Source organism: Carcharodon carcharias, chromosome 5 (assembly GCF_017639515.1).
Source record: "Carcharodon carcharias isolate sCarCar2 chromosome 5, sCarCar2.pri, whole genome shotgun sequence".
Taxonomy (NCBI): domain Eukaryota; kingdom Metazoa; phylum Chordata; class Chondrichthyes; order Lamniformes; family Lamnidae; genus Carcharodon; species Carcharodon carcharias.
This window is the reverse complement of record NC_054471.1, coordinates 195144714-195171755: the sequence shown is the minus strand read 5'-3', so window position 1 is coordinate 195171755 and position 27042 is coordinate 195144714. Positions and strand designations below refer to the sequence as shown.

At 40.0% G+C, this 27042-nt stretch overlaps 1 protein-coding gene across 1 annotated transcript in view; it reads left to right on the top strand.

Moving 5' to 3' along the window:
* Positions 1-27042, top strand: part of LOC121278346 (trifunctional enzyme subunit alpha, mitochondrial-like) — a 71632-nt gene that overhangs the window by 31077 nt on the left and 13513 nt on the right. Inside the window, exons 6-16 of the mRNA XM_041188657.1 lie at positions 144-263; positions 2101-2203; positions 2827-2949; positions 12963-13081; positions 13179-13235; positions 13940-14049; positions 15833-15967; positions 16297-16468; positions 17383-17469; positions 22588-22728; positions 26971-27039. Coding sequence (XP_041044591.1) covers positions 144-263; positions 2101-2203; positions 2827-2949; positions 12963-13081; positions 13179-13235; positions 13940-14049; positions 15833-15967; positions 16297-16468; positions 17383-17469; positions 22588-22728; positions 26971-27039 — 1236 coding nt within the window. The remainder of the gene's footprint in view (positions 1-143; positions 264-2100; positions 2204-2826; positions 2950-12962; positions 13082-13178; positions 13236-13939; positions 14050-15832; positions 15968-16296; positions 16469-17382; positions 17470-22587; positions 22729-26970; positions 27040-27042) is intronic.

Below are 27042 nucleotides of genomic sequence, written 5' to 3'. Positions count from 1 at the left end.
CAGCTTTCACTGCAGGATAAAGTTCGTAATTTAATCAAATTACATTGTGTAATTTAATCAAATTACATTGTGTAATTTAATCAAAATAGTGTAATTATTTTTGTACTCTGTTACAGAAGCTAACTTATTGCCTGTGTTTGTAGGTCGCCCTTGCCTGCCATTACAGGATAGCAACAAAGGACAAAAAGACAGTACTGGGCGCTCCAGAAGTCATGCTTGGTTTACTGCCAGGAGCTGGCGGTACTCAGAGGCTGCCAACGATGGTAATTAATTTTTAATATGTGAATTCAATTGCAATAGAAACTGCATTGAGAAATGCTGTTTTTGATTGTCAAACTTGCATCAAAATTCATGCCAGAGCACCACAGTATAACAAATATGACTTTGAGAAAAATACTAATGTAGGTATTATTTTCCAAAATACATACACACACACACACACACACACACACACACACACACACACACACACATACCCCCATATATATAAAAAACAAAAGTTGATTTTGGCGACTGTCTATAAACTCTTAAAACATTGGCCACAGTACATACGTGCATATCAAAAGTTAGGAGATAGCTGAGGCATATGTTTTACACAGCTCATGTTCCTCCTAAATAAAAATACCTGGAAAAACTCTGTTGAAGAGTCATACGGAGTCGAAACGTAAACTATATTCCTCTCTGCAGATGCTGTCAGACCTGCTGAGTTTTTCCAGGTAGTTTTATTTTTGTTTTTGATTTCCAGCATCCCCAGTTTTTTGCTTTTATCATGTTCCTCCTATATTTAAATAGAGAGTATGCCATGCTCATTCTATAGATCGGTTAACCTGTCGGCAGTGGGAAGGATAATGGAATCTTTTCTCAAAGACATAATTGAAAAAACTCTAGAAAACAAAAAGAAACAGATGGCACTGATTTCAAAAGGAATTCTCATGCTTGGCTAAACTTGTTGAATTCTTTGACGAAGTTACAAAGGGTATATAAGAGTAACGCAGTAAATGTCATAAATTTGGATTTTTGAAAGGTCTTTGATAATGCACTGCACAGTGAACTCATAACTGAGATCAAAGCAAAGGGTTGGGGGAGAAAGTAGCAGAATGGAAAGCAAGCTTAATTGGGTACAAAATGTGGGAAGTGGTTTTCCCACAGGGATTGACGCAGGAAACACTGTTCACGATTTACATGAATGATTTAGCCTTAAGAATCAGAAGCACAACTTCAGCACCGAATTGGGAGGTGTACTTACTACAAAGGAAGAATATGACAAAATACAGGAAGATGTTAAGTTTACAGAATGGGTGCCCAATTAACAGGTAAATTTCAGTGTAGATAGGTGTGAGATGGGGCATTTTGGTCGCAAGAATAAGGAAGCCACATATTGCTGGACAGTGGCGTAGAGAAGCAAAAGGATCTAGGTGTACAAATGCACAAATCACTTAAGTAATGATGCAGATTAATAAGGCCATGGGGAAAAAAAGCAAACCAAGCACTGGGGTTTGTTTCTAGAAGTATCGAATTGAAAACATAAAAATTTATGTTAAACTTGTTTCAAACCTTGGTTAGACCACATTTTGAGTGCATAGTTCTAATTATAAAAAGAATAGATGTTGGAGAAGGTGCAAAAAATATTTGCATGGATGATACCAGAACAGCAAGGATATATACTTATCAGAAAAGGTTGAACGGGCTGGAGTTATTTTCTCTAGAAAAGTGAAGGTTGAAGGTTACCTGAGAGCTCTTTATGTTACTGAAAGGGTGGAGAAAATGTTTCCTCTTCCGTGAAGTTAAAACTGAGATCCTAATGTAAAACAGTCTCTAATAAATCCAGTAGGTGGTTTTTTAGCCTACGAGTGTGGAACTCGCTACACGAGGAACAGTTGTAACACATAGCATGGATGCGCTTAAGGAAAGCTAGAAAAAACACCCGAAAGAGAAAGGAATAGGAAGGGTATCTGATAAGGTTAGATGACATAGGGTGGGGGAAGGCTTGTGCGGAACATAAACACTGGCATAGACCGTTTAGGCCAAATGACCCATCCCTGTGCTATACACTTGGTGTAACTCAATGTCCTAATTTTTCTTGAACTGGTTTATTATCAGGTTGGTCTTCCTAATGCTTTTGATATGATGTTGACTGGGAAAAACATTCGTGCAGATAAAGCCAAGAAGATGGGTTTGGTTGACCATCTAGTTTCTCCCCTTGGTAAGCTTCTATTCAAAAATATCCAAGCAATGGGTATTCCGATTTAGCAAGAGCAAATGTATTAACTTGCTCATTAATTATTTTGCTTGCCTGAACCAAGTTTGACTATATACAAAAGTAAACAAAACACTTGCATATTGTAAATATTATCACTATAAACATTAGTTGATGCAAACATTTATTGACCTTATCTTCTCGATTTTGTACAATAATTTCACATTGCTTTATTCATTGTGATTACATATTACATAATGATGTTTGAAAAGATTGTTGAAATGCTTTTGTCTAAAAATAACTTTTTTTAAAATCAAATGTGGTCACACTGTTGTTAATGAGAACCAAACTAACTTAAAATTGACTGAGTTAACAATTGAGTTTGAAAAAGCTTGGTGATTTTTTAAAAACAAATATCATTGAATCCAAAATATTGCCCTTGTGAGCAGTTCATGTTTTCTGGACATCTTCTATGAAATTAGATTTAATCAAGTCCCAAAGTTGAAGGAGCGCTATTAAAATGTTTTGGCAAAAAGAATGCCTGTGTTCTAGAGTTAATTTAATTTGTGAATATAGTGAATAATTTCCTGAAATAAATTGATATGCATAATTTTGTAAATTTTTCATAGGACCTGGCCTCAAGACTCCAGAAGAGAGAACAATTGAATACTTGGAAGAAGTGGCAATTGATTGTGCCAGAGGAATAACAAATAAGCAGATTTCCCTTAAAAAGAATAAAAGTCTTATTGACAGTAAGTACTTGCAACTGAAAAGCAATAATGCTTGTTGTGTACCTAATAGCTTTTCATTTATGCGGACTTCTAACTATTCTCCAATGCTATGTTTAACAAACTCCTGTAGACTTTTTCTGGCTTGTAAGATGGGGTGCTTCACTTTAATTTGCAATGTTTGTGGTCAAGCTTTCAAGATTACAGTGTCAAGACACTGTAGGTCTGATTTTAACCAATTCAAAACCCCCACCCACTACTTGCACAACATTAAAATCGGGTCCTGTCTGCTCATTGAACTTGCTCATGAAAGCTAGTTCTTCTCCAAAACTAATACATAACATACAGTAAAATCTATTGGAATAAAGTAAATTCTTTGAGGCTTTATTCCTGTTTGTTCACCAGCTTCCCTGAAGGCTGACCTAGTGGTTCTTTCCAATAAGTAGCTGAGCTATAGAGTAGAAAGGTTTAATTATTCTAGTGAGTTTACAAAATTGCAGTTAGTTTGATGATAGGGGACTACAAATTGTCTGAGTCACTGTTAGAAGTGACATGGAATTAGACAGAGTCCTTGTCTATGAATAACAGTGACTCTTGTTAAAATTGGTTGCCTGTGAATATAGACTCATAGACGTTTACAGCACAGAAGGAGGCCATTCAGCCCATGGTATCTGCACCGTCAACAAAGATCTGACTACACTAATCCCATTTTCCATCACTTGGCCCATAGCCCTGGAGGCTATGTGGATATCTAAATACTTGCTAAATGTTACGAGAGTTTCTGACTCAACCACCCTTTCAGGCAGTAAGTTCCACACTTCCACCACCCTCCTGGGTGAAAAAAATTCTCCTCATTTCCCCTTTTAGTCTTATACCTGCTTAACTTAAATCAATGCCCCCTAGCTATTGACCCCTCCACTAATGGAATCCACCCTATCTATGTCCCTCATAATCTTATACACCTCTATCAGGTCCCCTCTCAACTTTCGCTGGTCGAAAGAAAAACAACTCCCAATCATATACAATCTTTCCTCATAGATCAGACCCTCCAGCCCTTGCAACATCCTGTCAAATCTCCTCTGTACCCTCTCCAGTGCAATCACATACTTCCTATAATGTGGTGACCAGAAACACGCAGTACTCCAGTTGTGGCCTAACCAGTGTTTTATACAGTTCCAATATAACCCTCCTACTCTTGGGCAGAATTTTTCCGTCAGTGAGCTGGGGGTGGGGCCCGCTCACCGACGGGGAAATGACGAGGGATGATATTGGGAGGAACCCCCAACGTCATCCTGCCCCATTTAAATATTCAGGAAGGCGGGCGGACAGTGAAATCAGCTGCCCACCTGCCAACCTGTCAGTGGCCAATTGAGGTCATTGACAGGATCATTAAGCCAATTAAAGGCCCTGCCCATCCAACCTTAAGGCTGGTGGGCAGGCCAGGAGCCCCGGCGGGCCTCTGAGAAAACATGAAACCTCATCCACTGGCGGGATGAGGTTTCATGTCTGTTTTTAAAAAGTTTAATAAAGTTTTTGTGACATTTATTAACATGTCCCATCTTGTGTGACATTGTCACATGAGGGGGACATGTTAATAATGTATTTATTATTCTATTTTTGAAGTTTGTAACGCTGTCAGTGATCTCCCTGAGACAGCACTTAGTCTCAGGGAGCAGTGAGCTCTTTCGTGTGCATGTGTGAAAGAGCGCACTCTTGACAGTTGGGGAATCCCCCCCACCCCCCGCACAGGGAGTGCATAGCACTTCCTGCTAGGCGGGCCTTAATTGGCGCGCCCACTTAAAATGGCGACGGGGCTCGTTTCGGCCGCGGCAATCGGCTGCCTGCCCACCCGCTGATGAACCGATGGGGCCCGCCCATCAAGGACAAAATTCTGCCCCTTGTATTCTATGCCTTGACTGATAAAGGCTAGTATCCCATATGCCTTCTTAACCACCTTATCTACCTGCCCTGCTACCCTCAGGGATCTGTGGATATGAACACCAAGGTCCCTCTGATCTTCAGTACTTTCGAAGCCCTGCCATACCCTTGCCTTATTAGCCCTCCCCAAGCGCATTACCTCACACTTTACCAGGTTGAATTCCATTTGCCACTGCTCTGCCCACCTGACAAGTCCATCGATACCCTCCTGCAGTTTACACCTATCCTCACTATTTACCACCCCATCAATTCTTGTGTCACCAGCGAACACTTTGATCATACCCACCCAACATTTAAGTCCAAATCATTTATGTACACCACAAACAGCAAGGACCCCAGCACCGAGCCCTGCGGAACCCCACTGGAAACAGACTACCAGTCACAGAAACATCCCTTTACCATCATCCTCTGCCTCCTGACCCTCAGCCAATTTTGGATTCAATGTGCCACTTTGCCTTGGATCCCATAGGCTCTTACTTTCTTGTCCCGTCTGCCATGAGGGACCTTATCAAAAGCCTTGCTAAAGTCCATGTAGACCACATCAAATGCATTACCCTCTTCAACACTCCTGGTCACCTCCTCAAAAATTCAATCAAATTGGTCAAACATGACCTTCCCTTAACAAATCCATGCTGACTATCCCTGATTTAATCCATCCATCTCCAAGTGCAGATATATTCTATCCCTCAGAATTCTTTCCAGTAACCTCCCCACCACTGAGGCTAGACTCACTGGCCTGTAATTTCCTGACCTATCCCTTCCCCCTTTTTTTAATAATGGGACAATGTTAGCAGTCCTCCAGTCTTCTGGCACCTCACCTGTGGCCAGAGAGGATTTGAAAATTACTGTCAAGGACCCTGATATCTCTTCCCTTGCCTCCCTCAACAGCCTGGCATACATTTAATGCAGGCCTGAGGATTTATCCACTTTTAAGGCCACTAAACCTGCTATTACCTCCTCGCTATGTTAATTTCCTCTAATATTTCACAGTTCTCCACCCTGATGTGTATACCTGCATCATGCTTTTCCATTGTGAAGACCGACGCAAAGTATTTATTGAGGACTGTACCCATGTTTTCTGGGTCCACACACATTACCTCTTTGGTCCCTAATTGGCCCTAATCTTTCCCTAATTATTCTCTTGTTCTTTATATATTTAAAAAGCCCCTTTTGGTTTTCCTTTATTCTACCCACCAATGCTTTCTCATGCACTCTCTTAACTTTCCTAATTTCTTTTTTAAGTTTCCCCCTGCATTTTTTATAGTCCTCTATGGACTCTGCTGTATTGAGCCCTTGGTATCTGCCATAAGCTTATCTTTTTTTCTTAATCCTAAGCTTTATGTCCCTTGACATCCAGGATTCTCCGGACTTGGTGCCCACCGCCCCGACCCTTTTGTCTTTACGGGAATGTATTTGCCCTGTACTCTTGCTATTTCCTCCTTGAATGCCTCCCACTGCTCTGATACAGTTTTATCTGCAAGTAACTGCTCCCAGCCCACTTGGGCCAAATCGTATCCCATCTTAGTAAAAATAGCCTTTCCCCAGTTTAGAACTTTTATTCCTGCCCCAACCTTATCCTTTTCTATAACTACCCTAAATCTAGTTTATGGCCACTATCTCCAAAATGCTCCCCCTACTGATATGCCTTCCACCTGCCTGGGCTCATTTCCAAATATTAGGTCCAGAACTGCCCCCTCCCTTGGGCTTTCTACAAACTGGCCAGAAAAGTTCTCCTGGATGCAGCTTAAGAATTTTGCTCCCTCCCTACCTTGCACACTAAAACTATCTGAGTTAATATTTGGATAGTCAAAATCCCCTACTATTACTGTCTTCTTATTCTTACACTTCTCTGAACTTCGATTACATATTTGATTCTCTATCTCTCCCTGACTGCCTAACACCCAACAGCGTGTTTGCCCCTTTTGTGTTTTTTACTTCTATTCATTTGATGATCCTTCCAAGATATCACCCCCCCACCCCCGGCCTTCGATATTGCAACACCTCACGGCCCTCCTCCTCTATCTCGTCTGAATACCCTATAACCAGGAATGTTGAGCTGCCAACCCTGAGTCAAGTCTCGGTCATATCTATATCATCATATTCCCACGTGCCTCAGCTCGTCTGACTTATTACTCAGGCTCATTAAAATATATTACATTTAGCCTTGCTAAACTTACTTCTTTCTTATCTAGCCTGTGTTTCCTCTGTATCTAGTCAGGATACTTACAGCTGGGCTTGGTTGTCATTTCTTCCATTACTTCCCTAGTCTAATCGCCTGCCAGGCTACCAGATTTGTAAATTCACTAGTTAGCACTCGGTTTACTATTTCTCTAGTTCAAACCGGTTGTTTGTTTGTATGTGACATTGTTAGAATATATATATCATTGAAGAATACTTCATTCATTGTCTGATGTGAGTGTCTCTGACAAAGCCAGCATTTATTACTCATCCCTAAGTGTCCTGGAGAAGATGGTGCTATGCTGCTGCCTTTTTGAGTCTCTGCAGTCTATCTGGTGAAGGTGTTCCCAGTGCTATTCAATAGGGAGTTCTAGGATTTTGGCCTAACAACATTGAGGGAATAGCAGTATATTTCCAAATCTGGATTGGTGTATTACTTGAAGTTGAATTCCCACGCACCTGCTCTCCTTTTTTTTTACAAGCTGGTAGAGGTTGTAGTTTAGCGAGGCTTTGCTAAAGAAGCTAAGGCAAGTTGGTGTAGTGCATGCAACACTTAAGCCACAGTACACCAGTGGTGGAGGCAGTGGCTGATTATGATAACTAAGTGTTTTGTCCTAGGTTTATTTCATGGTATTTTGAATATTCTCTATTTATACTTAGAGATCAGCGCCCTATTCATCAGATTAAAAATTTACCTCCTTCACCACCTGCCCTCCGTGACTGCAGTGCAGACCATCTACACTATGCACTACAACAACTCACTAAGCTAATTTCAACAGCCATCTCTCCCATCAGAATGAGGGCAAGAGGCCCACGGAAGCATCACCATATGTCAAGTTCCCATCCGATTTGTACAATATCATGATTTGGAAATACATTGTCGTTCCTTCATTGTTAAGAGGTCGAGGTGCTGGAGCTCCCGATAGGTGTGGCACTGTAGGAGTGCTTTCATCATGCAAACTGCAGCAGTTCAAGAAAGCAGCTCACCATCACCTTCTCAAGGACAATTAGGAATGGACAGTAAATGTTTGCCTTGCTAGCAACATCCATATCCGATGAATTAATATATAACTTTTTTAAAGTTTGTATGCATGAATATACAAAAATGCCAAGCAGGAGAAACACATTGGTCCATTCAACCTGTTCTGTGCAGTTAAGATCTGTAACATGTCACTGTATGCAGGGGAGACCTAAATGAGATGTATAAACATAGAAAAATAGAAGCAGGAGTAGGTCATTTGGCCCTTCGAGCCTGCTCCGCCATTCAGTATGATCATGGCTGATTATCTATCTCAAAGCCACACTCCCGCTCTCTCCCCATACCCCTTGATGCCTTTAGAGTCTTGAAATCTATCTATTTCCTTCTTAAATATATTCAGTGACTTGGCATCCACAGCCCTCTGTAGTAGAGAATTCCACAGGTTCACCACCCCCTGAGTAAAGAAGTTTCTCCTCATCTCAGTCCCAAAACCCTGTATCCTGAGATTGTGAACCCTTGTTCTAGACCTCCCCAGCCAGAAGAAACATCATTCCTGCATCCAGCCTGTCCAGCCCTGTTAGAATGTTATATGTTTCAATGAGATGCTCTCTCATTCTTTTAAACTCCAGTGAATACGGACCTAGTCAGCCTGTATTATGAGGTGGCTAGATAGTGGATAGGAAGGCCCTATCCCCCTTGGTTGAGGTGTCCATAACCAGAGGCCATAGGTTTAGGGTAAGAGATTGGAGTTTTGGAGGGGATTCAAGGGGGACCTTTTTCACTGCGTGTGGCAGGGATCTGGGACACCCTACCTGAAAGGATGGTAAAGGCAGAAAGCCTCTTATCATTTAAAAAATACCTTGATTTGCACTTGAAATGCTTTAATGTTCAAGGCTACGGATGAAGCGCTGGAAAGGGGGATTAGACTGGATGGCTACTCGTCAGCTGGCATGGACACGGTGATCTGAATGGCCTCCTTCGTGTTGTAAGTTTCTATGGTATGTTTCCCACCCATTTTGAGCCATGTAATCTCCAGCAGAAGGTGAAAAAACATTATAAAACCTCAGGAAAAATGGAAATTCCCCTCCTCTGAGGGGAAAAGGAATGGTGATATATGGCGGGGAAGCGACCACACAGGCCAGTTGACCAGCTTCCAATGAGTAGTAGTACAGGGGATTCGCTGGTTAGTTTTTTTTAATCAAAAATTCCTTCTCAGAAAAATATCATCCCTGGAGCCAATCTTGTCATAAACAACTTGTAAAATATTTGTTGATTTTCCATTCAGCTAGAATCCAATACATCAGTCTGCGTTTGCAAATACTAACACTCCAACAGTGAAACTTATAACTGGCTAGGACAAATCTAATTACTGAAACAAAAGTATAATGTGATCAGAATAAATATGCATAAAGGACATTACAGAAATTTGGGAGAGTGACATTTTACTTTCCAAAACTAGCAGAGACTGCAAAGCATTTGTAGTGAAGTCTTTATTGCAACAGTACTTCTTTAAATACAGGATTTCTAGTTAATTCACCAAAGATTTTAACAGAAAAAAATTTCTCGCTCTGGAAAAAAAACCACATTTGTGTGTCTATGTTTAAAAATAGACCTAGGAATATAAATACAAATTTTGTCAAGTGACTTGTTTATAGTCATAGAACATGAAAGCCAAATTTGGAACCGTTTTCTCCTGAGTTAAGAAAGCAAGTTTAAATCTGATGGAAAACAAAAACAGAATTACCTGGAAAAACTCAGCAGGTCTGGCAGCATCGGTGGAGAAGAAAAGAATTGACGTTTCGAGTCCTCATGACCCTTTTTGTTTTTAAATCTGATGGACACCGTTATTCAAGGAATAAATGCTTTGGCCAGAATTCTTCACAGGAACGGTCACCCCGCCAGCTGAAAAGCTGGGTGTGCAGGACAAGCCCATATCAGCAGGGACGGGAAGTCACAACCTGATTTTACGGCCATCTGGTTAAGTGGCTCAGATCGTGGCTTCTTCCCCCATCTGGGAGGATGTTCAGCAGCAGCACCCCCCACCCCACCGCACCCCACCCCACCCCACCCCAGAGCTGCCAGCCAATCAGATAATCAGCAGCTCTCCTGTCCCAGCAACACCACCGGGAGCGATGCCATTGCTGGGACTGCAGCCAGACCTCCACGAGGAGCACTGATGATGGTGGTAGAGCAGTACTGTGAGTGGAGTGGTTTTGCTAAGGGGGTTGGGGGACTGCATTTGGGAGGTTAGTGGGGGAGCAAACAGTTGATGGTCAGTGTTTGAAAGGCAGGTGGGTGGGGGTTGCCTCCATTGGGCATGGTGCTCAAACAGGAGACCCTCCCCCCACCAGCCTGCAGCCTTGCCACCAGGGTTTACCTGGTAAAATTCTAGCTGCTGTGGGAGGAGGCCCTTAAGTGGCCACTAATTGGCTACTTAAAAGCCTCAATTGACCTACCCCACCACTGGTAAAATTCCAGTGGAAGTGGGGTGAGCCTTAGACATAAAACCCTGACTTCATTTCCTGGAAATATAATTGTGTTTCAGCATCTATCATCAAAGAAAACAGCTTCTTAGCTACCAATCTCGTTCCATGATAAAGCCCTTATTTAGGTTTCAAGTTTCCTAGCACCATTTTAACTGCTCCTAAGTTAAGCAGTGGCATGCTCATTGGTGTTAGCATGTGTAGAAACTCCAGAGAAATTCATTGATAGAACTCGGGTGATATATTTTAATTTGCCTGACAGCCATTCTAAAACTTTTTTCATTCAAGTTAGTGAATCTTCATTTTTAGCAGAAAGAATAGCTTTTAAATAATTTGTATTCAATAGTTGTCATTTTGCCACACTTAACCAATTCCATTATATCCATCCCCATCCCATGCCATCTCCATCCAATTCTTGCTATTCCATCCCTCTTGGAAACAATCACTTCAGCAAGGGTAACTTTGTTGTGGGGCTTCCCTGACCTCTCTGTTTTTATTCTCCATGAACACCACTCACCACCTCCGCCACCAACCGTTGGCAGTCATATATTCATCATGCACTCCAGTGCTCCGTGTATCTCTGCATGCGCCAGGCACCATCCATCAATATGAGTCCCCTTAAACTTACCAATCAAAAAACCAAGTATTATTATTGTCGATTCAAAATCCTAAAGGTCTCTCCAAAACTTTGCACCACATGACTTTTTACAGTCTCCTTCAGACCTATGCCCTAGTCCAGTGCCTCCCAATGTTTTCCCATTGGGATTCCCACTTTGCTCCCAGAGGCGGTCACACCCCACAGATTAGGTAATTCAAATTTGGTCAGTGATTAGGAACAGGAGGATGTGACTGCAGGTGAAGCAGGTATGGGGACTCAGGGGGTGTAGCATTCAAGGTGCCTTGGCCCCTGCGATTATCCAACAATTACGAGGTTTTTGCAAGCTGTAGGGATAGATACTGTTCTCTGCAGCAGTGAGCAATAGTCCCAGGGTTAAGGACACCTCAGAGCTGGAGAGGAGCTTGGAGTGGGAGGGGAGGGATCCAGTTGTTGCCATCCACGTTGGTACCAGTGACATTGATAGGACTAGAAAAGAGGTTCTGCTGAAAGAATTTGAACAGTTAGGAGCTAAATTAAAAAGCGGAACCTCCAAGGTAATAATCTCGGGATTGCTACCTGAGCCATGGGCAAACTGGCATAGAGTAAATAAAGTCAAGGAGTTAAATGCACTAGTTAGACCACACTTAGAATACTGTGAACGGTTTTGGTCACCTTGTTTAAGGAAAGATATACTGGCATTGGAGGCAGTCCAGAGAAGGTTCACTAGGTTGATCCAGGATATGGATGGATGTTCTTATGAGGCGAGGTTGAGTAGGTTGTGCCTGTACTCATTGGAGTTTAGAAGAACGAGAGGCGAACTTATTGAAACATGTCAGATTCTTAAGAGACTTGACAGGGTAGACGCTGAGAGGTTGTTTCCTCTTGTGGGAGAGTCTAGGACCATGGGCATAATCTCAAGAGTAAGGGGTCTCCCATTTAAGACAGAGATGAGGAATTTCTTGTCACAGAAGGCAGTGAATCTGTGGAATTCTTTACCGCAGAGGAGTGTAGAGGCTGGGTTGTTAAGTATGTTCAAGGCTGAGATAGATTTTTAATCAGTAAGGAAATCAGGGGTTATAGGGAAAAGGCAGGAAAATGGGGTTGAGGATTATCAGATCAACCAAGATCTCATTGAATGGCGGAGCAGACTCGATGGGTCGAATGGCTTGCTTCTGATCCTAGGTCTTATGGAGGTTTCAAAATTGCCGTGACCCCTCAGGCCTGAGAGAGCAGAGTAGGGGAGCGGATGGCAAAGTTTTTAATCTTTACATATTTTTAAAGATTTGCCTTTTTAGTGGGTTTCTTGCCGCAGGAATCGGGCCTCGAGCATCAGCCAGTTAGGACACGCCCACCATTTTTTTTTTAAAAAGCAAGGATTTAAATGGGCCCCGCAACTGTTAACATTCACTTGGAGCTCCACAGCAGTCACTGGTGCTGCAGAGCTCGTGACCCCACAATCTCGTCTCATGACCCCCAGTTTGAGAAGCCCTGTCTTGGCCTGTATCCTACAGTGTTTAAAGCTGGGCTCTTCTGCAATAATCTCACCCCACACCCCTTTGTAGACATTGTTTATGTGATGGCAGAGTTTTCAGCATCTAAGTCCAACCTGTTCAAACTCTCTCCCTAAATTTCGGCTTTATTTCTTTGCTTCCCCGTTTTAACATCCTCCTCAACCCTTCTTTTCAGACATGCTTTTGGTTCATTCTTTAAATTCTACAACTGCTTGGTTTATTCTTTCTAAAGCACTTTGTGCTATATGTTTAAAGCACTGCACAAATGCAAATTACAGAATGTCACGAGAATTTGTATACCAAATAGTAAAAGGGAATTTTTATTTTCTAAACTTTAATTATTATTGCAGGGGTGCAGTCATGGGCTTTGAAATTCCCTATAATCAGGGAACAAGTGTACAAAATGGTAGGCAAAAGGGTGATGGCACAGACCAAGGGACTCTATCCTGCCCCACTGAAGATCATTGAGGTAAGTTTAGAACCATATTTCTTGAGGTTAATTAAGCTTAGATAAGTAAAATAGTGTGAAATTCAAATTAGTGATTTAACATATTACTTCATTTAAGGTTGTGAAAACTGGATTAGAGCAGGGATCAGATGCTGGTTATCTAATTGAATCACAGGTAAGGTAAATGTATTAAACTTATAAAATCATGAGATTCTGGGAAAAGCTAATAAGATTAGAATCAAATTATGCCGAGAACGTAGTTGTGAGATGCATTGAAAAGTGCTGTAGAAGTGTAATAAGGATTAAAGATTAGCTTAAAAAAGAATGCAAGGTCACTCAATGCCAAATATCTCTTTATCCTGACCAAAACTTGGGCCTTCAACTTCAGTTTCTAAGGTTTGACAAAAATTCTCCCTCTAATTGCGTCTCTTCCCATTGCTCCATTGTCATTGCCACTCACATTTTACCTTGTAGCAATGTGTTAGATATTGCATCAATTCAGTAGTGGGTTTTTCAAGTGAATACAAGTTAAAGTTTTATTCCTCAATTGAAGTTTATGACTTAATTTAAGTGGTTTCATAGCATAACCATAATATTTAGTTTTAACTTAGTGACTGTAGCAGTTGTGCTACAAGGGAACTAAACATTATAACGGGTGACATGCAGCTTACTTGTAACAAACCATTTTGGCTCATTTTGACCGTCTTAGTTGCAATATTACAGAAACTTGATACCTAACTTCAGAATTATATTTTATTCCTTCAACTAATTACGCCTTTTTCATATATACTGTTGAAGTTGTTAACAATTTACAACAGACCTTCTTGATAAAACCATTAAGTTCTGGACCCTGGGAAATCTCTTTCATTTCTTGACTAGAAATTTGGAGAACTGGCGATGACAAATGAATCAAAGGCACTGATTGGACTTTATCATGGTCAAGTAGCATGCAAGAAGAACAAGTTTGGAAAACCACAGAAGGAAATTGAGTATGTACATTTCTTTAACAAAATGGATTTCTGGTGTTTTCTTTCTAAATCTGGCCATGAATGTTCAAAGGTTTCCTTTTCCTGTGTGATTTTTGTCATGCAATATCATTGTTAAAACACTAATATTGCTTTAACCTGAGACCTTGGTTTATAATTTTAAAGATAATTGACTTCAGTTGATAGCTCAATTATGGTCTGAAAAATGCAGCTCTTTGAAAAACCATTATAGGAGTGGTTTTTTCTGAAAATAGGATTGTTGGCTTGATCAGAGTAGTGCCAAATTACACTGCTCTGTATAGAAATGTTAGATCATGTCAGCTGCCTGGTGTTCTGGTCAATTTCTATTTGTTTAACCAGGGGTAAACCTTGTAGTGAATAGTTTCTTTAATTACCTTTTTATAATGTGTCTCTTCTGTAGGCAGCTCTTGAATTGGATTTTATGCAATGATACAATAACATATCCTCCATCTCGCAGCCACCCCCCCCCCCCCACACACCACACCACACCACCACTCCAGCTATGACTTTGGTTTCAGTCTTGCCAGTATGGCTTATTTTCAGTCCTCTAGGGATTAAGGCCTGATTGCAGTTGTTCTGATTTATCTGAGAAATATATTTCTGTTTTCAAAATTTTCACAAAGAACCAAACAGAAACCTCACTGGCTGATATTGGTTTTAAATGGAGGATAGCATTCTTTCTGTCCTCCATTTACGCAACTGTCAGTGACCAATGCTTGCAAACATCGTAATTCCTGTGTTTGGTCATAGTTGGTGCATTGCCTGCAAAGATGAGGGAAAGTGGAGGGTGAACAGTTTAAGTGATGGGGATTAATTTTTTAATTCACTGTGTGGTGTGTGCCTCTTGCGGCTAGGTGCTATTTCCATAGTTGCTCTATGTTCATGTCACATACTGAATTGTCCAAATTTTTGATAACTCACCATTCTCAGAGCTCCTTATTTGGCATGTAATGCACCTTCTTGGAAGCTTCTTAAAATGCAGTCTTTTTTACTTCCATATATGTACTTAGTTCCTCTGCATCATTAACAATTAGTGACCATGATTAATTATGGATTATTAATTTTGAATTTGGAGCAGTAGTGATAGGGTTTTGTTTATCCTATATGATCCAATGGCATTGAACTACATCTTTGATCTCTGAAGTGCCATCCAAATTTAAACAAAGGCCCAGATTTTGCAGCAGATGGGCTTAAACAGCTGTTCAGCACTCTTTATACTTAGCCATAGGCTTTTACACTGGAAAGCCAATTCAACACGAAGTCTTCTATAGGGAACCTTGAACCTATGTGAACATGATAAGCAATGGTATCTGCTTAACCAGTCAGATTGGAAAATCATTACTGAGCCATGCAGCATTTGAATTAAGAAGTGTCAGTTCAGGATATTTAATTCAATGTAAAATCATGGGCAGAAAGCAAAATAGAGTGGGAAAGAAAGATGGGACCCAGAGAGAAAAAAAAGAGACAAAGAGAAAGTAAAAATAAATTATTCCAACAATAATTAAAATCTGAAGGAATGATACTCCACATTTTTTGCTCTGTCAGAGATGTTGTCTCACAGTAATTAAAACTTAAAATGGCGTTAAAATTTGCCTACACTGGAATGGATGAACCCTAACTTTTTCTGACGAGTTTAGTGTGTACTTACCATAGAAGTACTACAACCACCATGTTTTCCAAGCCGATAAGATAGAGAAATAACATTCTTTTTATTTATAATTTCAATATGTGTTATTTATGTATTACAATTTACCATTTTCTTCAGGAAAATTGCTATTTTGGGTGCTGGTCTAATGGGAGCTGGTGTTGCACAGGTCACAATAGACAAAGGTACTTTAACTATCTTAAAAGACACTACATTGGAAGGCCTTGAAAGAGGTCAACAACAAGTCTATAAAGGGTAGGTAACCTGTTGAGTGTGATATTTATTTGGTGATTTTACTGAATGTCTTTTGAATTCCGATATTGGAATGTTACATTGTTAGATGATTATTGTTCAATCTTGGTGCTTAGGTAATGTTGAAAAACTGTTTTCTGTTATTCTATAATGTTGTAACATTGATTTGTTAAATTATATGGAATGATAATATTTTTTTAGATTATTTTGAATAATGCAAGTGTTCATTCATTTATTGGTGCAGAAATGCTTAATGTAGCATGTTTTCTATCATTGTGAGCATTGATAGGTTAAAACTGTACTATAATAATGGCTCTTTGGAATCCTAACAGACTGAATGATAAGGTAAAGAAAAAGAACTTAACATCATTTGAGCGTGATAGAATCCAGTCAAACCTGATTGGTCAGTTAGACTACAAAGGATTTGAAAAGGCAGACATGGTAATTGAAGCAGTTTTTGAAGATATGAAAATCAAACACGCTGTTCTGAAGGAAGTTGAAGCTGTAAGTTTTTTTTTTAAATCAAAGCATATTAGATCAAATCTTGTGTATTGCTCAGTAATTATGTATTGCAGTTGAGGAAGAGGTTTCTCAATTTGGAGTCTGACATTTGAAGTTTTGACCTATTAGGCTAACATTTAAATATCCCCGCTTAACAAAAACCTGGCAGAATGGGAGTTAAAATTTGTTTTGCTGCTTGGAGACACCTCTGAAGCTGCCTTAACACTGGACAGTTGAACTCTCCCTCTGACCTGGGTCGATGCTACATAAGTTAATGAAACTTGGGGATCTTCGTGCAGAAAACACCCTGAGGGAATTTTAACTCCGTTGTGTCTGTTGTGTATGCTCCAACCAATAAAACCTGCCTTAGCAGAAGCAGGACCCCCACCCCCCAAAGGAATAAGTAGAAAACTTATTGCTATGGCACCAGAAGGAATAGGAATGCTTCTCCATGCTACTGAAGGCAAATATAGTCCTCTGTTGACCGCCCCCCCCCACCCCCCGCCATCATTTTCCTTCGCACTTGCAAAACATACTGTAACCCCATCTTGTGATTTACTTGAGTGCCTCAATGCCATTTGATCTTTGCTGGACAGCAGCCAGCCAGCTGCTTCTCTATACCTTTTAAGATAGACTGAGTTTCCCATGCCAACTAAGTTTAGGATCTCTCCCCTGCATTCCACCTGGTAGTTGGCAAGTAGAATTTTACAAAGAGAGTAGCAGAACCTGCTTTCCACTGTCCTCTATGATGCATCTTCCTCATCTGTAGAACACTGACCTGCTCTGTAAAGTTGCCTAATACTTTCAATATGCTTGCCTATAAACTTATAATACTTTTCTTTTTGGACACAAAATTATAGATTATTGATGGCTAAGTTTTTTAAAAATTCAGTACTGTAATTTTTTTTCCCTCACAGGTCGTAGCTCCTCATTGTATATTTGCTAGCAACACATCAGCTCTTCCAATTTCTGAAATTGCTGCTGTCAGTAAGAGACCAGAGAAGGTAAGTTGTGAATACTTGGCTGGTACTTTCTCCAAATATTAGTGAACAAACTTAAAGTTAAATGGATCCAAGCCAGATAGTGAAGTACGAAGCAAGACACAGATCTTTTCCTTGTTTAGTGAGTTTATTCACAGGATGCAGCATTACAGATCTCTGCCTCAAAACCGCCACCCCATTGTCCAAACTGACACTCTTTGGTCCAAAAATAAACAAATTAACAAAGTGACAACACCTTAACAGGGCACTGTAACAAAAGGCAAATCTTTAAATAGACGTTTCCTTTAAAGTTAAAAACAAAAAAACTGCGGATGCTGGAAATCCAAAACAAAAACAGAATTACCTGGAAAAACTCAGCAGGTCTGGCAGCATCGGCGGAGAAGAAAAGAGTTGACGTTTCGAGTCCTCATGACCCTTCGACAGAACTTGAGTTCGAGTCCAGGAAAGAGCTGAAATATAAGCTGGTTTAAGGTGTGTGTGTGGGGGGCGGAGAGATAGAGAGACAGAGAGGTGGAGGGGGTTGGTGTGGTTGTAGCGACAAACAAGCAGTGATAGAAGCAGATCATCAAAAGATGTCAACAACAATAGTACAATAGAACACATAGGTGTTAAAGTTAAAGTTGGTGATATTATCTAAACGAATGTGCTAATTAAGAATGGATGGTAGGGCACTCAAGGTATAGCTCTAGTGGGTTTTTTTTTTTATTTTATATAATGGAAATAGGTGGGAAAAGGAAAATCTTTATAATTTATTGGGAAAAAAAAGAAGGGGGAAACAGAAAGGGGGTGGGGATGGGGGAGGGGACTCACGACCTAAAGTTGTTGAATTCAATATTCAGTCCGGAAGGCTGTAAAGTCCCTAGTCGGAAGATGAGGTGTTGTTCCTCCAGTTTGCGTTGGGCTTCACTGGAACAATGCAGCAAGCCAAGGACAGACATGTGGGCAAGAGAGCAGGGTGGAGTGTTAAAATGGCAAGCGACAGGGAGGTTTGGGTCATTCTTGCGGACAGACCGCAGGTGTTCTGCAAAGCGGTCGCCCAGTTTACGTTTGGTCTCTCCAATGTAGAGGAGACCACATTGGGAGCAACGAATGCAGTAGACTAAGTTGGGGGAAATGCAAGTGAAATGCTGCTTCACTTGAAAGGAGTGTTTGGGTCCTTGGACGGTGAGGAGAGAGGAAGTGAAGGGGCAGGTGTTGCATCTTTTGCGTGGGCAAGGGGTTGTGCCATAGGAGGGGGTTGAGGAGTAGGGGGTGATGGAGGAGTGGACCAGGGTGTCCCGGAGGGAGCGATCCCTACGGAATGCCGATAAGGGGGGTGAAGGGAAGATGTGTTTGGTAGTGGCATCATGCTGGAGTTGGCGGAAATGGCGGAGGATGATCCTTTGAATGCGGAGGCTGGTGGTAGGAGAGAAATGGAAAGCAATGAAGGTGAACAAGGCAACAGAGAAATCCGGAAATCTTGTCGCAGAGAGGAACAGAACTTCTTCAAGGAGGTATCCGGAAATCTTGTCGCAGAGAGGAACAGAACTTCTTCATTTACCTCCTTGAAGAAGTTCTGTTCCTCTCTGCGACAAGATTTCCGGATACCTCCTTGAAGAAGTTCTGTTCCTCTCTGCGACAAGATTTCCGGATTTCTCTGTTGCCTTGTTCATTGCTTTCCATTTCTCTCCTACCACCAGCCTCCGCATTCAAAGGATCATCCTCCGCCATTTCCGCCAACTCCAGCATGATGCCACTACCAAACACATCTTCCCTTCACCCCCCTTATCGGCATTCCGTAGGGATCGCTCCCTCCGGGACACCCTGGTCCACTCCTCCATCACCCCCTACTCCTCAACCCCCTCCTATGGCACAACCCCTTGCCCACGCAAAAGATGCAACACCTGCCCCTTCACTTCCTCTCTCCTCACCGTCCAAGGACCCAAACACTCCTTTCAAGTGAAGCAGCATTTCACTTGCATTTCCCCCAACTTAGTCTACTGCATTCGTTGCTCCAAATGTGGTCTCCTCTATATTGGAGAGACCAAACGTAAACTGGGCGACCGCTTTGCAGAACACCTGCGGTCTGTCCGCAAGAATGACCCAAACCTCCCTGTCGCTTGCCATTTTAACACTCCACCCTGCTCTCTTGCCCACATGTCTGTCCTTGGCTTGCTGCATTGTTCCAGTGAAGCCCAACGCAAACTGGAGGAACAACACCTCATCTTCCGACTAGGGACTTTACAGCCTTCCGGACTGAATATTGAATTCAACAACTTTAGGTCGTGAGTCCCCTCCCCCATCCCCACCCCCTTTCTGTTTCCCCCTTCTTTTTTTTCCCAATAAATTATAAAGATTTTCCTTTTCCCACCTATTTCCATTATATAAAATAAAAAAAAAACCCACTAGAGCTATACCTTGAGTGCCCTACCATCCATTCTTAATTAGCACATTCGTTTAGATAATATCACCAACTTTAACTTTAACACCTATGTGTTCTATTGTACTATTGTTGTTGACATCTTTTGATGATCTGCTTCTATCACTGCTTGTTTGTCGCTACAACCACACCAACCCCCTCCACCTCTCTGTCTCTCTATCTCTCCGCCCCCCACACACACACCTTAAACCAGCTTATATTTCAGCTCTTTCCTGGACTCGAACTCAAGTTCTGTCGAAGGGTCATGAGGACTCGAAACGTCAACTCTTTTCTTCTCCGCCGATGCTGCCAGACCTGCTGAGTTTTTCCAGGTAATTCTGTTTTTGTTTCCTTTAAAGTGTTGTTTCTGGGGCTGATGATGCACTCCAGCATAAGTCTCTTTATAACTCTTTCGAGTACAAACCCGTTTCCATCTGTTTCAGATGAAGTTACATTGTTTCATAGTTTTGCCATTGTGAGATTTGAACTCTTGATAATCTTTTAAATGTTTTTAAACACGTTTCCATCTGTTTCAGATGAAGTTACGTTGTTTCATAGTTTGCCATTGTGAGATTTGAACTCTTGATACTCTTTTTGAGTAAACCTGTTTCCATCTGTTTCAGATGAAGTTACATTGTTTCATAGTTTGCCATTGTGAGATTTGAACTCTTGATACTCTTTTTTTGAGTAAACCTGTTTCCATCTGTTTCAGATGAAGTTACATTGTTTCATAGTTTGCCATTGTGAGATTTGAACTCTTGATACTCTTTTGAGTAAACCTGTTTCCATCTGTTTCAGATGAAGTTACATTGTTTCATAGTTTGCCATTGTGAGATTTGAACTCTAAAGGTTGTAAATGCTAGGTCTGGAAGCATCATGGTGAAGCTGTAACTCTTTCGAGTACAAACACATTTCCATCTGTTCCTATTCAGATGAAGTTACATTGTTTCATAATTTGCCATTGTGAGATTTGAACTCTTGATCTTGGGGTTACAAACCCAGTACCATAACCACTTGGCTATAAGTCTCTTTATATGTGCCCTCAGTCCTTAATCAAAAAATGCCCATCACCTGTATATCTTTAACAACATAATTAACCAACCATCAACCAAGGCATTAAAAGTTCAAGACAACAACAAAATGCAAAGCACAACCCCAAATTTGGAAATTATGTATTCCTTCTTCACAGGAATTGGAATTTAGAAACCTTTAAATTAGCAATGTAATAAATTATCCCATTTAACATTTGAAATCCAGTGGAGTAGTTTTTGAGCAACTGTATTTGTCAAATTTTTTAAACTGAGTGCTGCATATTTTAGAAAGTTAAAATTGCAAAAATAATGTTGTAAGTTGAAGGCATTTGAAAGTGAAAACATACTAAATTGTAATGCAGCTATATCCATTTTGAGGTAGCGACTTAAAGTACACACCTTACTCCAGAACTGGCCTCATTATAGATCTGTTCCATCAGAGTAAGTTGTTCTCTTTTGTAGTCCAGTGCCCTCTGATGCACTTAAGTACCTAATATAATTATCTCTCACTGACCTTCAGAGGTTTCCAAAAGTATGATCCATGATAACTCCCAAATCTTTCCATTTTTAGCCTCTGTCAGTGAAGTTTTCCATATTAAGATTTACTGTTGCCTGTTGTAAAAGTTGGCGGTTAATTGGCTAGACAGTTAGCGTGTGGATCAAATTAGCACCAATGGCACAAGGTTCGATCCCCATCCCAACTGAGGTAGAGTTTGGGGATCTGCCTCCTCAGCCTACCTGTAGTAAAAATCACTGCACTTTGCTGTGGTTCGCCTTCAGACAGAGAACTCAAGAAGATGAAAGTTACAACACAGCAAATTCTACCAGCGAGTCCATGTAGGCATTTATTATCCATGCAAGCAAATAGTTTATTTGTCATCCAATTCCCATATTCCTTCAATCCCTTTTCCTTAGCCCAGCTATCCAATCTAATTTAGAATGTTGACATAGTTTCAGTCTCCACTAATAACACTAGAAACGAATTCTACAGCTTCAACTCTGTGAAGAAATTTCTCCCATTCTCTAATTTAAATCTCTAGCATTTAACCTAGTATCTATGGCTTCTTGTTGCTTCAACTAATAGAAACAGTTGCTTAATTGGCTGGATAGTAAAATGAGCATTTTGAATAGCACTGGTAAGGAGGAGTCAGCATTGTTTTATTAATAAATAATGACAAAGCTATTCATGTTAGGCAACTTGGAATTTCAATGTCCATGGAATAATTGTTATATTTCCTCAATGGTTTGCGAACTGACTTTGAACTTTTTTTGAACGCCTTTTCAAAATCCAAGCAAACTACCGATACTAGAAGAGGCCACCTATGGCATTAACTACCTCACTAAAAAATTCTGGTAGCAATTTAAAACATTATTCAGTGTTAAAACCATGCTGATTACTCTCACTGATACCAGTGCTGTTCAAAATGTTCATTTTTGCTATCCAACAGACTGTCCTCAAACATTTCTACTTAATGGATACTAAGCTAACCGATCTGTAATGATCAGACTTGTGTTGTCATATTTTTGAATATTGGAATTACATTTGCCAAACGACTGATACTTCTCCAATATTTATAGATCTCTGGAAAAATATCAATTGATGGAATATTTACTATATTTTGAGGTTAATGTGTCCTTCAGGATTACTGCTTAAAGCCCATTATTATTTTCCCTTTATACTCTGATGTCTAGGTAATTGGAATGCACTATTTCTCACCTGTGGACAAGATGCAGTTATTGGAAATAATCACCACAGATAAAACCTCCAAAGAGACAACTGCGGCTGCTGTAGCAGTTGGCCTTATGCAAGGAAAAGTCATCATTGTAGTAAAGGTAATTTACTTGTAACCTTTTTGTATTTCATTTGACCTACACTTAACTCCTATGGCCTTAAACTATAGCTTATTCTCAAACATGTATAAAATTATTCTATATGTGAATAAATCTGTCAAGCTGGACTTTTTCATTAAAGCACAAATTAGCCCCATGAGGTTCTTTTTTTTTAAGTTATGATACTGATTTTGAAAATAAGACAACCTCTCACTGTCTTGTTTCCTCCCTGACCTGTTATAATGGGTGGAGAGCACATTTTATAAATTCGCTTTTCACCCATGGATATAATTTTTCTTATTATAGTCCTTTTCTGCTCAGCCACCACACTATTGCATTTTGTACTCATATTCATGGGCCTCCTGTCATCACTCCTCAGTTTAATGGGTGGGTAGTGTTTAAATCTTTAGTAAGTTCAGTTTATGATAGTTGAGCAATGGCTATGCTAGCATTATGTATTCTGCACATAGCTAGCAGACAGTTGTTACATAGGGATGGGAGGGAGAGAAGCAGGATTTGTAACATTAGGCACAAAATTATATATTCTACCCTGCTTACTCTCATGGCGAGAGTTTCACTTTTTTTCGTAATTGGTCATTTGCTTATGCTATGCAAGTGTCTTGTGAATTAGCTAACTGCTGGTAACAAAGATCTAAAACCTTTCAAATTCAGTTTCCATTGACATGATCCTTGCTGCAGGGTTAAAGTAATTTAGTTTTAGATCTAATGTGAATCTGGCAAGATAACAACTGAAACTTGGATTAAAGGATTTCTGCTCAATATATTTTATGTAGAATATGTTGCAGGATTGTATTATTAGTCATTGTTTAAGTGCACATTTGTAGATTTGCAAAGCAATATGGCACTTTTACATCTTGTGCTTTGCAATATTGAACTGTTTACTGTCGCATACGTTTATGGTGATATTGAACATAACTTTTGAGAAGTGCTGTAATGGAGCTGATTGCTTTGATTTTTTTTTTACTAGTGCTTTGGATTGGAATGACAAAATATTTTGTAACTAGAAGTGTAGTACTGAATAGTTTTTACTTCAAAGTAATCCAAAATCCTAATGGAGAGGAGAAAATCCCATTAATTATTAATCTATAGTGAAGTTTGATGTATCAATCTACTTTAATTGAACCTTATCAATTCAGGTATATCTAAAATCACAATCACAGCTGTGGCTCTGTTCAACATATGGTTGACAAGCAAATGAGTATAATATTGTCACAAGAATTTGGAAGTTAGCACATTTGGAGAATTGTTTCAAAATAATCTGGGCGTCATTTTGTAGCTTTGGTTACTTAAAGGTGAAAAATATGATCCCTTCAACTTTGTAAAAGCTGTGTAATACTTTAGACCAAATGAACAATATTGATCCATAATGCGTACACGTGAATCTGATGGCATTTGTGATTAGTTAGATTTGCCCTTGTAATGTTTTATAATTTTTAGGGAGCAAGTTGCTGAAACTGCAAGCTAATAATGATGCAGTGAAGGAAACAGGACATCTGGAGCTTGATTGAAGGACTGTGAAATGAACAATACAAGGACTGGGAAGGAAGTGTAAATCAGAATGGGTGAATTGAATGCCAAGTCAGGTGTAGAAATAGAGAATGAAAGAAAGATTGAATTAAGAGAAAGAGAGGGGGGGGGGAAAGAAACAAAAAAATATCCAACAGGTAAAAGTTGAAGGAATGAGACTAAATACTTGTAGCAGTTAACTTTCAGTGCCAGTGTGGTTTGTTGGCAATAATTAACACATCATTAAAAGAATTTCTTACAGCTAAACAGTCTCGATTAAATATGTGCAAAAATCCTTAAATGGCTCCAAAAAAGCATCGCTTGAGACCAACTCTAACTTTCTAGAGCAAACCTAGTTCATATGTACTGCTCAAATACAGCAACTTGACGCCATTCATTCCATTAAAGTTGAACCAGACAGCGCGATACCATTTTTGTGAAACAAATGATGGAGCAGTCCATCATAGACAGAAACTTTTGAATTTGTGTTTTAATGGCACATCTGCCTTTGCCCGAAGTTGCTGTTGCACTTTCACATAAATGAAGGAGAGCGCTGTTAACATTTTGCTGATATGTTAACAGCAAATTATGGGCCATTATATTCATTAAGTAAACTGAAAGCATTTTGTGAACTTAAAGCAGTATGTGGATAATAGTTATGCTTTACTATATGTAAGTGGACAAAAAGTTACGTTCCATGTGTGTTTCTGTTGTAATGTTAAAGGCCTTGTATGATATCTGTTTACACCGCACAATGAACTGCATTTGCACTCAGAGATAAAAACAAAAAACTGTGGATGCTGGAAATGCAAAACAAAAACAAACAGAAATACCTGGAAAAACTCAGCAGGTCTGGCAGCATCGGCAGAGAAGAGTACAGTTGACGTTTCGAGTCCTCAGCGAGTTCTGTTGAAGAGTCATGAGGACTCGAAACGTCAACTGTGCTCTTCTCCGCCGATGCTGCCAGACCTGCTGAGTTTTTCCAGGTATTTCTGTCTCTGTTTTTGTTTTGCATTTGCACTCAGCAGTGTGTCAACATGAATACCAGACCTTTGATCTGCCACTAGATGTAGCGGTTGTGTAGCCACCTTTTGGCACAGTTATAGTTTGCGGTCTTAGATGGAGGACACTGTTGTCTTTGCAATCCTATTCAGTTCAGTAGTGCTTCATTGCTTTGTCTATCTTCTGCTTGCATTTTTGTCCCCTAGATGACATGCCCATTCTCTATCAAAAATGGTAGCTTGTGTCTAACTGTGCTCAGGCTTCATTGGTCATCCATGTGTTGAAGGTGCAAATGTTGATTGGACTGGGTCATCAAACTTTTTTTAAAAAAGAGTGCTATTCACCTAACCATAAATGCTGTTATTATGAATACTGTTTGCTTCGTGCTGACAGCATTTTGGAGCCAGCCATGCCTGCATCAATAAAGATTCAAAATGTAGGATCACATGATTTTGTCTATTAATTTTTTCAAATTTGATTGCTTTGCTCTATTTAAATTGAGAGAAATATGGATTAATGCAGGTTTAACAGTTGCTTAAATATCACTGATCAGTTGATAGATTGAGATTTTATTTGGACCCTTAGGTTAGGAGTTGACTGAAAGTTAAAAATCTAAGTATTTTAGATGTAATCTATCATAATCAAAATAAATTAATCATTGTACTTGTTACCCTTTTAGAAACTTTCTGCTAATCTCACTAGACAAACCAAAATGAGAGTGAAGAAAAAGCACAGTTTTATATGATTTGCATCTAATCAATGTAGCATACTGTGGATTTTTAAATTTATTCCTGGGATGATTTATCACCCATCCCCAATTGCTCTCGATCCACCTCCCTGATCTGCTGCAGTCTCTGATGAAAGTACTCCCGCAGTGCGATTAGGTAAGAAGTTCTAGGATTTTGACCTTAAGCGTAGCCACATTGGTCAGAACTCTCTTGGATCTAATATTCTTTAAGCCTGGAGTCTTGCATCCTGCCCCTCTGTCTCTCTCGCTCTCTCCTGAAAATTGACTCTGCTGAAAAGAGATGCTCCTTGCTCTGCCACATACTTCTAAAACTAAAAGCTAAAAACCCTGCTTAAGACTATAACCACACGCACAATCTACTCACCCCTATAATAACATCTTCGTGACCTTACTATTCTATTGTTTATCTCCCAGGCACCTTAGTCACTTGATCATTCACTGGAAGCCAGGTGCTTTACCAGCAGTTAGCTCCTAGAGAAACCAAGTTCTTAAAAGGACCATCACAATGACTGAAGTAAAAAGACAAACTAAATTTCATATAGTGCCTTCTTATCTCTTCCATGAGACCAAAATGATCTGTATACACAAAGACTTAATTTGAAATGCAATTTCTGTTATGTAGGCCAACTTAGTAACCTTTACTGGACACAAAAAGCACTCAATACAGCAATGATAAAGAAAAATGATAAATCACTTTTTTTTTGGTAATGGTGGTTGAGGGAACCGTTAGCTGAGACATGAGGAGAATCTTTTACTCCACTTAGCATTGTGTAGTTGGATCTTTTTTAAAAAAACTGCAGTGCCAATCTCACCCAACAGGTAAACCTGATTTTAAAGACTCTTCTGAAGAATACATGCCGGTTAGATGCCTGTCAGAAGAATTTATTTCAAGTACTTGCTTTTGTGCGTGGATGCGAGCCTTTTGATTATAAAATGTTGGATTAAAAATATGACTTTATTTTCTTTAGGATGGCCCTGGTTTTTATACCACAAGATGCCTTGCACCTACATTGGCAGAAGCACTCAGAATCTTGCAGGTT